Below are 13284 nucleotides of genomic sequence, written 5' to 3'. Positions count from 1 at the left end.
TTAACAGATAGCATATTAACAGATAGCACATTTATCATTAAAATGTGTGTCGTCCTATCAAGCAAGCGTAAACATCTGTAAACACTTAGTAAAAGGAAGTTGTATTGCACATCTTCATTGCTAAGTGTAATGACTGACTCGGATGCATACTTATGTCAAAGCAACTCTTTGTTGTGTGTGTGCGCACATAATCCCTATCATGAACTGATACACATATCCATGAACACGACATGTCACCAATGCAACAGATGAAAGTTCCTTCTGTGCAGCCATTCAAAGGCATGTTTCTGTTATGCACATTAACTACTGGTACATACACGTTAATATATGGTAGGGACATGAATTACATATTCATGAATTCAGAAAAAGCTGCTTTGCTGTGAAATACATGTGTCTAAATTCACCCTTACTTTCAGGAGCAGAAAGAAAATTCTGCTCAAATTCTAACATGAATTGTCACACAAACCCCAAGGCTCTATGAAGAATTTAAATCAGCATTCCAACAGCTATAATTTAAGAGCATGCAAGTCTATGTGGTGTATGACTGTTTCCATTAACCATTGAACGAAGCTTTTGTTGTTGTTCTCAAAGACTCAGTTTTAAGATTAGTAGCCCAACATTAAAAAATACTGATTCCAAATAGTAAGCACTAGGGCGCAAACATCACTTTCTGACACTGCACAAAGTGATTTGGAAAACCAGGAAAATACCCTGAACTTAATTTTGTGATTAGCATGAACAATAACATGTTTTGAAAGCATGGCTTGAAATGAATTCCCAAAGACTAGTTTGGGGGCAATTTTGGTTGGCACTAACGCTGGCCACGTGACCTGGAAGTGTCTGCGGACAGCGCTGGCTCCCGGCCTATAGAGTGAGATGAGCGCACAACCCTAGAGTCTGTCAAGACTGGCCCGTACGGGCAGGGGTACCTTTACCTTTACTAATGCTCACTCTGGTTAGCACTAACAATAATCTGACATTTCAGATACTGTAGCAAAGTATGATTGGAGGACACCAGACAAGGAAATACTGGGAACATACAAGTGGGAAGGAAGGGAACCTGTAGCATATTCACATGAATTGAACTTACATACAGAGACATACAGCTCTAAAATAATGTATTAATTCTCAGTTTTAACTTTAAGACTATGTTGTCTCGTTTTCCTTTTACCATTGTTTACCATTCCTTTTACCATTGTTTTCTGCAACTTGTAACAGATTGCTCAAGACTCAAATTTAAAGGACAACAACTAAAGAAAGGAATGTAGCAATAAAGTAGCAATTACAAGCTGAAAAAGTGGCATTTATCCCACTCAGTGTTAGAAACTCAGATAAATAATCCAATTGCTAAATGGCACCTTAAACCTGGGCTATGGTTGCCACAAGGGAATGTCTAGGTGCCATCCCCCCCCCCAGTGATGCTTGCTGTTGTTCATTTCATTTCTATACTGCATTGTATTTTAAAGAACAAATCTCAACGCAGTTCATAACACATTTAAACATAAAACAATGCAGAATCAAACAAATTCAAGCTTCAACTAAAATATTTCTGATTCTTCTCTAGGTGACATTTTGCTTTCCCCAGTTGCCAACCTGGCATCCAGAGACCTCCACATGGTCAGAACTGGACCTGCACCACACCAAAACGAGCCTGGCACCTGGCTAATTTCGAACGCTGCACCTGACCCATCACAGTGGAACTGAAAACAAATGCTTCAGCTTATCTTGAGAATGACTTTGAAAAAGTTAAGGAAGAGATCCTAACAACTAATAGAATAATGGCATGGGTAGACTATTTAAATTTCAGCCATTTCACCACACTGATGGTACAAAATAGACTGGATAGACTTTATGTATTACATAGAAACAACTAGATGACTGAAAGCCCAAGTTCTTAATTCCACTAGTTTACTGAATAAAAAATATATTTTCGAAATTTATTGATGTGCTCTGAGTTTAACTCCATTAAGGATAATTCCCAGCTCTAAGTAATTATGGAACAAAACAGTACAATGCATCAACAGTGTGTGTTAAGTTTAGATCCAAAAAAAGACATCTGAAGGCAGCTCTGTTTAGGGAAGTTTTTAATGTCTGAAGTTTTATTGTTTTTAGTGCTCTTCTGAGTGGCTGGGGAAACCCAGCCAAATGGGCGGGGTATAAATATAAAAATTATTATTATCATTATCATTAGTATTAAAATATATTTGAGTAACGTGTGTATACAATGTGCTTCATGAACTACAATGTATTTGATGCTACTTTAATCAGTAAGTAGCATGGTATAGTTTAAATTATGTCTGTATACTAATATACAAGTGGTGCCTCAGGTTACAGATGCTTCAGGTTACAGACTCTGCTAACCCAGAAAAAGTACCTCAGATTAAGAACTTTGCTTCAGGATGAGAACAGTGATTGCGCAGCGGCGGCGTGGCAGGAGGCCCCATTAGATAAAGTGGTACCTCAGGTTAAGAATGGACCTCCAGAACGAATTAAGTTCTTAACCCGAGGTACCACTGTATTCTCAGAGCAACAAAGTAACAAAAAAATTCACCATTTAAAAATCTATTTTGATTTTCTTTAACACCAGAGGGCATTTTAGTGTGCAAATGGCTTTAAATTGGATGTTAATGGAAGGATGTGGGTAAAGAAGATAGAAAGCAATTCTGTATTGGCATACTGATCTCCAGGAGGGTAACAAAAAAAAAGTAAAAGCACTGTAGAAAAGCATAGATATTTCCCCCATCTACTGCTTTTTAGAGGAGAATGTTATTATACAAACCAGGCACATAACTAGCATTTTATGGGGGGGGGGGGGGAGAAAAAACTTGTCAGAATTTTTTTCGATATTATGAATTTCTGTTCATCAACTGGATGAAGTATCCAACAGTTTGCTATTTAAGGCAACAAAAATCTTCAAGTAAACTCTTGAATGAATTCATTCATAACCAGAAATAACTCATTTAAATCAAGGATTATTCAAGTGCCATTAAGACTCATTGCTTCACCTGGCAAGAAGACATAATCTTGAACCATTTCAGTCCTTTGACATCCTGAATTAATTCATACATTGAAACAAATGCAAAACAATGATATCTTCTGCAGAGACCTAAGCATCAAAACTGAATAAACTGGGTTGCCACTAAGCAAGATTAACAAGTGGGAAGACATTTGGAAAAAGAACAAATATTTCAGAAAAAGAATAATGTTTAGTCCACACAGAAATCAGAAATTACCCTTATCCTTTAAGGCCTCAACTCCGTATACAGTGCCCAAAAATAAACATCAACTGATTTAAGATATGAGTTTATTATTTTGTTTCCCCTATCCAAATCTCCGATCCCAATGTCAAAAGGGGAAACATTTCAACACTCATTTTTTTCTGGTAAATCAGACACTAACATGCATAAAATACTTCATGAGAATCTGATTTGGGTTGTGTTGTTTTGGGTTTTTTAAGAGAAGGAAAATTATCAGATGAGTTGCTAAAAAAAGAGCCATTAATGTCTTTGTCCATTTATTCTGAATGTTAATTTTGGAACATTTTGTTGCTCTGGGAATCTGTGAAATACCTGAATAGTTTGATATTTTTTTCCTACTATGCCAAATCTAATCCCCATAACAGACACCATAAAGATAAAACTGCATTTTGTGTGAAAATATAATGACAAGACTTTTTCTATTGGAATTATTTTGAACAAAAGTTGTGTGTATAATCAAAGCACTGACACATAGGTCAACAATACAGATTATATCCTGTCATTGCAATATTTGTTCGCAGAACTATTTCCTTGCATCAGATCTCATTTCCCTCTCATAATTATATCCCAGTAGATTAGTGCCAAGGGTTGTTCATCTCACCTCATTTCATCCCTTCTCAAAGTTTCATCATAGTATTATTATTTAAACTCTTGAGATAAGGTTATTTCACAATGGCTATTGCAACTAAAATATTTTAAGAGTCCCCTTGCCATTGCTTTCAGTGTTTACCTCCCCCACCATAAACTGCTTTCCAAACAGACAAGGGAAATAAAATCAAGCATATCCCACACTTCTTTTTATTCTTCCTTTCCAATCCTTAAAAAATGATTATTGAACCAAACAAGATAGCCTATGCCTTTGCCCAACAGTTTCACCAATCTGTTTCTAATTGCAGCTAAAGAAAGTGTCAACTATATCAACTTCCAGGGTTCATCTGAACTCTAGAACAGCAGCCCAAATCTGTTGTGCTGTTGACTTGGACATTTAATAAAATATTTACATCACTTAAAATTTTACAAGTAATTCACACCGAAGTACGAATGTGTCAGGAAGCTTAACACACTGAAGTGCTAAAATTCTGCGGAAGTTTTATTACTTTCCAGCTCTGGATGTTGTTGTTTAGTCGTGTCCGACTCTTCATGACCCCATGGACCAGAGCACGCCAGGCACTCCTGTCTTCCACTGCCTCCCGCAGTCAAACTCATGCTGGTAGCTTCGAGAACACTGTCCAACCATCTCGTCCTCTGTCATCCCCTTCTCCTTGTGCCCTCAGTCTTTCCCAACATCAGGGTCTTTTCCAGGGAGTCTTCTCTTCTCATGACATGGCCAAAGTATTGGAGCCTCAGCTTCAGGATCTGTCCTTCCAGTGAACATTCAGGGCTGATTTCCTTAAGAATGGATAGGTTTGATCTTCTTGCAGGCGTCTTTTAATTTTGTGACTGCTGTCACCATCTGCAGTGATCATGGAGCCCAAGAAAGTAAAATCTCTCACTGCCTCCATTTCTTCCCCTTCTATTTGCCAGGAGGTGATGGGCCCTGTGGCCATGATCTTTGTTTTTTTGATGTTGAGCTTCAGACCATATTTTGCGCTCTCTTTCACCCTCATTAAAAGGTTCTTTAATTCCTCCTCACTTTCTGCCATCAAAGTTGTGTCATCTGCATATCTGAGGTTGTTGATATTTCTTCCGGCAATCTTAATTCCAGTTTGGAATTCATCCAGCCCAGCCTTTCACATGATGAATTCTGCATATAAGTTAAATAAGCAGGGAGACAATATACAGCCTTGTCGTACTCCTTTCCCAATTTGGAACCAATCAGTTGTTCCATATCCAGTTCTACCTGTAGCTTCTTGTCCCACACAGAGATTTCTCAGGAGACAGATGAGGTGATCAGGTACTCCCATTTCTTTAAGAACTTGCCATAGTTTGCTGTGGTCGGCACAGTCAAAGGCTTTTGCATAGTCAATGAAGCAGAAGTAGATGTCTTTCTGGAACTCTCTAGCTTTCTCCGTAATCCAGAACATGTCTGCGATTTGGTCTCTGGTTCCTCTGCCCCTTCAAAATCCAGCTTGCACTTCTGGGAGTTCTCGGTCCACATACTGCTTAAGCCTGCCTTGTAGAATTTTAAGCATAACCTTCCTAGCGTGTGAAATGAGTGCAATTGTGCGGTAGTTGGAGCATTCTTTGGCACTGCCCTTCTTTGGGATTGGGATGTAGACTGATCTTCTCCAATCCTCTGACCACTGCTGAGTTTTCCAAACTTGCTGGCATATTGAGTGTAGCACCTTAACAGCATCATCTTTTAAAATTTTAAATAGTTCAGCTGGAATATAATCACTTCCGCTGGCCTTAATATTAGCAGTGCTTTCTAAGGCCCATTTGACTTCACTCTCCAGGATGTCTGGCTCAAGGTCAGCAACCACACTACCTGGGGTGTATGAGACATCCATATCTCTCTGGATACATAGCATTTAAGACATGCAACAAAAATAGCACATTTCCAGCATTTGGTGCATAAAAATAAAGGCCTGGGAAAACCCATTGTTCAGCCACATATGTTAGAACTACCAGACTTGGATTGTCAATGACTGTATTTAACAGTCAAGCCTCTCACACATTTGGCTGAATGTCAGAATAGGGCTCCGAGGAACAGGAATCCATAAATTTGGCTGGCCTTGTTAGCCAACAAAAAATTGTGGTCACCACTACCCTGTATTTCTGATTCAGTAAAACAGTGGGGCTTCAAGCATCTCCAAAGGAACAGCATAAGATTAAAGACAGTCCCCACTCAATCTAACGCAGAGCTCCACTGCACCACGTTTGCTAAAGTACTTGGAAAAACTCTGTAATGCAGCACAATGGCAAAGATGATCTCCTGCACACAAAGCTTGAGGGCAGAGGATCATTATGTTTGCTAGAGGAAAAGGATACTTGCCATGGCAAGCTGATTTGCAGACACTGGTATTCACATGCAAATCAAAGAAACATTTTCAACTCCTACAGAACAATTCTTACCTTGTTACTGTCTGCTATGAAAAATATTGTTAAGGAAAAAACATTAAAACATTCTTGCATATTTGCTTTTAAAAATTCTCATGAATAACCTTACAGAAAACAGTAATATTACTATACTATACTATACTATACTATACTATACTATACTATACTATACTATACTATACTATACTATACTATATTATATTATTATAATTAAGAGGGGAATCATCAACCAGTAGCAAGACAGAAGCCAAGAAGAGTTGTTTTACCTGTGTTTTGTATCCTCCATGTTTTTGTAAACTGAGTGTCAGGAGGGATGGATTCTCCTTCTCCTATGGTCACATCTTCAACAAATGACATGGAGGGCACATTGATGTTTGGACTCTCAAAATCATAGTAGGCTCCAATGGCTGCTTGTAAGTTCCTGGAAAGAGAATAAAAGGTTTGTTTAACCATACCGCAACAGGGATAACCCCTTAATGAAATAACAATGTATCCCATTTAAAACATGAGAGCATTACTTTCTCAGATTTGTGACTAAAGCCCTTCTCAAATATAGCGTTCTTGTGCAGACTATACATTTGGAGGAAGAATGAGATTGTGCCTATAGGTCCCATGCCCAATGTCCACCATGGAGATGGGGTATCTGCATAAAGCTGCATATGCATAAGCACCCCGTTGCAGATGTGCAAACATCATGTCCATCATCAGAATGTCAAAGGTAGGGCCAGCCAACATAATACTACTGTTACTTCTCTGCACATATAGCACAAATGTGAAAAGCTCCTGTGAAAGGGACTTGTGAGTCTTGTGGGTATGAAGTGAGCGGTGTGCTGGCACAAAATGGATAAAGAGACATTAGTGAATGTTTTTGACAAAGACATTTGAGTCTCTAAAAGTTTAAACACAAACTGAAGGGGGAAGTAATTTAGTAAGTGATAGCTTTGTTAGTTTGTTGCAGCAAAATAAGACTATGAGACTTTAAAGTAACACATTTATTATGGTGTAAACTTTTGTGGGCTTAAGTCCATAAGATACATGAAATGTAGTCAATAGATACACAAAGTATAATGCTCAGTTGGCAGATATAGTTGGAGCTAACTGACAAAGGAATGCAAAAAGTACAGTGTGATATTTGTACTTTTTGTATTTCATTGCCATTCAACTTCAACATTTTTTCCTTTCCAGTCATCTGTATATATATACCTGCCAACTGGGGATTATACTTCACGCATCTGAGGATTACACTTCATGTATCTGATGAAGTGGACTTCAGGCCAGAAAAGTTTATCCCATAATAAATTTAGAAATCTAAGATAAAACTGGGGTTTTTTGGAGACAGGGTTTCACAATTTACATTTACACTCTGACAAAAAGCAAAAAGCTTCTCATCAAATAATTGCTGTCAGCAAAAATTATGCTAAAAAAGCAGTAGACATTACATACTTATCATGACTTGTGGAATAAACTAAGATATATTATATTGAAGAAAAAACTGAATACAAATCATATTAGAATTGGCTTGTTTGTGACATTAGAATTAGCAATGTTTAAGTACAAAACTGAAAACTGTAACAAACCATAGAAACTCATTTACAGATAGTACCTAACACCAAGACTAGCGCTAATATGCCCAAGGAAATTCACCAAAATGCTGGAGAGGATGCACATCCACAGGCACATACCTCCACATGTGTTGGGAATGCCCCAAAATCCAACTATTCCGGACAACAATCAGACAAGAAATATGCAAAATAACTAAGCAATTATTAGAAGTCACCCCAGAACTGGCCCTACTAAACATCTGCCAAGATAATAATGCCTAGTCATATCATAAAGAGCTCATAACCCACCTACTCTCAGCAGCCAGAAACATCATAGCCAGACACTGGAGAGATCTGTCAGGAGTAAGCATGGATCAATGGTATCAAACAGTATGGGAAACAGCCTTATTTTAAAAACTAACCAATAAACTGAAACTGACACGGCAACAAACAGAAAAAGATGCCTTCACCCCGGTATGGTTCCCCTATATCACATACACAGCCCAACACAACAACGCCAAGAATCTGCCAGCAGCATACAAATCAATATGGCTAACCTGATACAAAAACACCCACCCACCCCACTCACACATGAAAACGAAGTTCACCACAGCCAATCACAAACAAACAGCCACACCCTAGGCCAGGGGTCTGCAACCTGCGGCTCCGGAGCCGCATGTGGCTCTTTTACACCTTTGCCACGGCTCCGGGGCGGATACTAGCGAGAGGAGGAGGCGCATTGTGCGCTCCGACACTCCCCACTGTGGTGGGCGCTGTACTGGCTGTGACGTCGCATGGGGGCGGTGCGTGCGTTAGTCACGCACCGTCCCGACGTCACCTTCCCGCCCGCCCGCTACATTGTAAGGGGCATGTACGCTGGTCACTGCATTGAAAGGGGGCATGTACGCTGGTCACTGTTTTGAAGGGGAGTGAAGAACACACACACACACACACACACACACACACACACAGGTAACTTGTTAATTTAACGTTTATTTCTATGAGGAGGAGTAATTCTGAGGGGTCAAACAAATAAATAATAATAAAAAGTGACAAAAAAGTTATTTTTATAATGATGAGTTTTGCGGCTCCCAGTTGTTTTTTCTTCGGAAACGGGTCCAAGTGGCTCTTTTTGTCTTAAAGGTTGCAGACCCCTGCCCTAGGCCAACCCCAACCTCTCTCACCACCAAAGGAACACAAGCGAATAGTAAAGAGAACCTGCACAGATGACGCTGACACAAAACCCCACACATACATTGAGCAGAACAGAAGCATTGCCACCCGACCCCAACCCCAGTCACCATGCCCCCCTCTTTCCCCCTTTTCTTCCATTTCAACAAATGAAACTGATATGTAGAAAATGTAACATACTTTTGTAAACCAATGAATCTTTAATAAAAAATATGTTCAAACAAAACAAAACAAAACAAAACAGAAAACTGTACCAAACCATACACTTAATCAAGTCCAGCAGCAGCAATTATGCAGAAACCTAGTTTGCCACACCTCTGCAGTGTAAGCATGTATACAGACATTATACCATGCTGTTACATGGAACAGTCAGCCTGTGTGATCTCCCATCTCCTCATTCAGCTGCCAAACAAATAACATGAAAGCTGGTTTCTTGACCAAGCTGAAGAGGGACAGCTGGATGGGGATTTAAGGGCACACACAGACCTCCCTTTCCTGTATAGCCTAGCATGCTGAATGACCACGAATACACAGTGCTCTGCTATACCTTATGGACATTATTCCATATGGGCACTGTACACACTGGACTGGACTGAACACATTGAATTCTTTGTTTCCTGAACAAAAGTTTAAAGAACGGATAAAAGGCAGAAGGACCACGCCAGTACTACCCTGATTTTTTCAGATAATATGATTTCCTAGAATGCAGACTGTTATGTGAAGGAAGCACACAAGGAGGAGGAGAAGGTGGTGGCTCTGTTGTCGTTACTATTGGCAGCTATGTGAAAACAAAAGGACGCGGGTGGCGCTGTGGGTTAAACCACAGAGCCTAGGGCTTGCTGATCAGAAGGTCAGCGGTTCGAATCCCTGCAACGGGGTGAGCTCTCGTTGCTTGGTCCCTGCTCCTGCCAACCTAGCAGTTCGAAAGCACAAAGTGCAACTAGATAAATAGGTACCGCTCCAGCAGGAAGGTAAACAGCGTTTCCGTGCGCTGCTCTGCTTTGCCAGAAACAGCTTAGTCATGCTGGCCACATGACCCGGAAGCTGTACGCCAACTCCCTTGGCCAGTAAAGCGAGATGAGCGCTGCAACCCCAGAGTCGTCCACAACTGGACCTAATGGTCAGGGGTCCCTTTACCTTTACCTTTATGTGAAAACAGGGGCTAGTGAGCAATGGATTTCTATGCATGCTTTATAAACATGATAGGCATGGGTTGCAGAAATTTCCCACTGGATAAATATCCTAAAAGCTCATACACACAGTTCCATTCAGCTCACAGAGAGCGTGTATATTGCACACAATCAATAATGTCGTTATACGTTATTGGGAAAAAATATTTCCAAGCTGTAAGTTACAACATCATATTTCAGGTGCTTGGGCAATCAGAGACCTAGGCTTTGACTAATCCTGCACTACAACTTTTGTAAACCAGGAAGACAAGACTATATTTAAAACTGCCAGCTCAGTCAAATGGTATGGGATAGGTGCATGTCACATTAACCACTAAGTGGAAACAAATCTTTTATGTCACCAGCTGCTTCTATACAAAATGAGCTTTATGTAACTCATAATGGGGATATGTCAAGAAACTCCTGTTCAAATCAGTCAGTAAATATGCTAATTTGTTTCACTGAAATATCTTCCCTTCTGTTCTGACCAGAGATGGAACTCACTAGAGGTGAAAAAGAAGAAAGTAATTCATGCTGCACAGTGCCCCCCACCAGCCAACCCCCCACCACCTTCCTGCAGCCTATTAAAAATGCAGATGCTTTCAGATGCCCCATGCCGTACATGTAAAGTGCATAAATGCTAACAAAATTATTCCATGTTGATATAGGGATGACAGCCACACAATACATATTGTGGAACATTTCTCAAAATATTTCTCTCAACAACAAAAAAACAGAAAACCCCACAGCTGGCAATGTTTTTATTTTCCATCTTGTAAATATGCTTCAAAGGGGAAAGGGCTATTTGTGCATCAGGGCTCATTGCCAATTCTCCTCCCCTCCATGTGTCATATTTCATCACCCAGCTTTGCCACTTGGAATGGTTTCAATGTCTGTTCCAGTTAAAATCTAACTGAAGGCAATGCAAACTGAAAAGCAGACTTGCTATCTCATTCTCTTAATGTATTTTAAGCATATTTGTCTATACATTGCTATATCAGAAACAAAATGAGTGCACTAGTTAGTTTCAGTCTTTGACTTTTTCAATAAGAAAAGGTTGATGAATTCTAGAGTTAATTTTTAAAAATGGAAATATTAGAAAAGAGCAAGGGTGGGGGAGAAACACCAGCAGAGTCAGGATGACAAAGCAAATGTCTGACTGAAGTTCAACTGAACAAGTGCTCATTGCCACAGAGCTATTCTAGGATACGCCCACAGAGTCTGTACAGAAACCTGAGAGAGAAGACAATAATGGTGAATACCTTCAAAATCATATGATTAAAGAACCAATAACAATTCAAACAGCATTTTTTCTTAGTTCATTTGATTTTAAGCAAAGACAATCACTGTAAACATCCACTTTGGAACTGCACCCTATTTCAGGAAACTGACTAGATGACCCTCGGGGTCCCTTCCAACTCTACAATTCTCTGTTTCTATTATTCTATGACTAGATACACTTTCAAACCTTTTCAATGAAACCCTTGGGAATGGCAAGATAATCTTTCACCTCCCACCAGCAGTAGCAGTACAAAAGGTATGTTCACAGTCAAGCATGAACTTTGAAGAGCAAAATTTCCACAGGGCTGCCTATCAGAGTTTGTAGCAGAAATGAAACTGATATACTATAAAATGAGCTTTTGTGCTTCAGGGCTATTTAAAGCATCTGGGAATTCTGTCACCTAACCCCTGCCTGCCCGCACGCCCTCCCAAGTTTATTTGTATACATGTAAAAAATCTTACTGAAAACACCTTTTAACAAATTCTAAGTGCACATATTCATTTCAAATTACCCATTTATTGTGCATCCTAGTCTTGTCCAAGGGACCAGAAACAGTCCTTTGATTAGTATGGTTAGTTGCCTCAGGCGTCTTCTTACCTGCCCTCTTCAGCCTAGGTTAGTTACTCTAGCGTCTTTTCTTATAATTTAGTTAGATTACAGAAGTTAGGTTTATTTGTACAACACTAACTATGATTCACCACATGGTCTGTAGAAAAAGTCTCTGTTGATACGCCTTTTAAATGAAGCTAGTTAGTTCTTCAGAAGAGTGTCAGAGAGAGGCATTATACAAAATAATTGAAAATAGTAAACTGGAAAAAACCCTCAGAAGCCCTATTAAATACCCCCTAGTCAGCCACCAACGCTTCTCACCTTCTTTCTATCTGGGGACAAAACATATTATGTTTGCCGTTATCCCCCCTGCCTCCACCTCAACTAAAAAAAGCAGGATACAGCTACCTGTGATATATCAGTGTTTCCAAGCTTGAAAAGGCTGGGTGGTGGGTGGGAGGAAACAGATACTACCACTGTAGTATTGCATAAAATGCAATGCCATCATTGCAACAGATGCCTCCTGGATGCAGGGTAGCATGCACACAGAGAACACTGGATGCACTCTCTCGCTGATCATCTGCCACTTTTCTCTAGACCAGTGTTTCCCAACCTTTTTTGGGCAAAGGCACACTTGTTTCATGAAAAAAATCTCGAGGCACACCACCATTACAGCCCCGTGACGTCAGCGCGCAGCGTCACGCCGGGAGGGACATGAATTGCTAGCAAATTACATAATCACCTCCTTGAGGGCTGGCTCATCTTCTCCGAAGGCAGAACCCCATTAATTAACAGCACAGACTCACACCATAGCCAAGACGAGGGGGGAAAACCTCAGTCATGCACAGTCATGCACATGTGGGGGCTAAATGAGGACGAAGACCGGGCAGAGAGCAGGGTTCAAATCACCCCACCTGGCCAGGACAATTCCTGGGTGCTCCCTTGGGCCACTCGCCTGACCCACCTCGCAGGGCTGTTGTTGCGAGGATAACACGGGGAGAACCACGCGCGCCCCCGAGAGCTCCTTGGAGGAGAAAGCGGGCGATGAATGCAATGCACGAAATATATGAGAGGCGACCAGGTTTTGCAGGTGAGGGGCCCCCGCCAGCCTCCGCTTCCAACACCAGGCGCAACAACGCCGAAGTTTCCCCCCGGGCTCGGCTCGGGGAGCAGCGCTGCTCCCCCCCGGCTCCCCTTCGCCCTCCCAGCTCTCTCTGCCGCCCACTGGGGACCCCCCTCACCTGCCAAGTCCGGAGCGCCAGTGGAAGTTGCATGCATGCATGCAGGGCGCCGCG

General features: G+C 40.8%; 1 protein-coding gene across 3 annotated transcripts in view; it reads right to left on the bottom strand.

Moving 5' to 3' along the window:
• Window positions 1-13284, bottom strand: part of ILRUN (inflammation and lipid regulator with UBA-like and NBR1-like domains) — a 36889-nt gene that overhangs the window by 11945 nt on the left and 11660 nt on the right. For all 3 annotated transcript variants that reach the window (XR_014527559.1, XM_083509300.1, XM_083509299.1), the window contains exon 2: window positions 6524-6678. Coding sequence is in view for 2 of the 3 variants with exons in the window: in XM_083509300.1 (XP_083365426.1) it covers window positions 6524-6678 (155 nt within the window). In the remaining variant the exon portion in view is untranslated. The remainder of the gene's footprint in view (window positions 1-6523; window positions 6679-13284) is intronic.

This window comes from Podarcis liolepis (genome assembly GCF_965112155.1).
Source record: "Podarcis liolepis genome assembly, chromosome: 6".
Taxonomy (NCBI): domain Eukaryota; kingdom Metazoa; phylum Chordata; class Lepidosauria; order Squamata; family Lacertidae; genus Podarcis; species Podarcis liolepis.
This window is presented reverse-complemented; position numbering and strand designations above follow the sequence as displayed.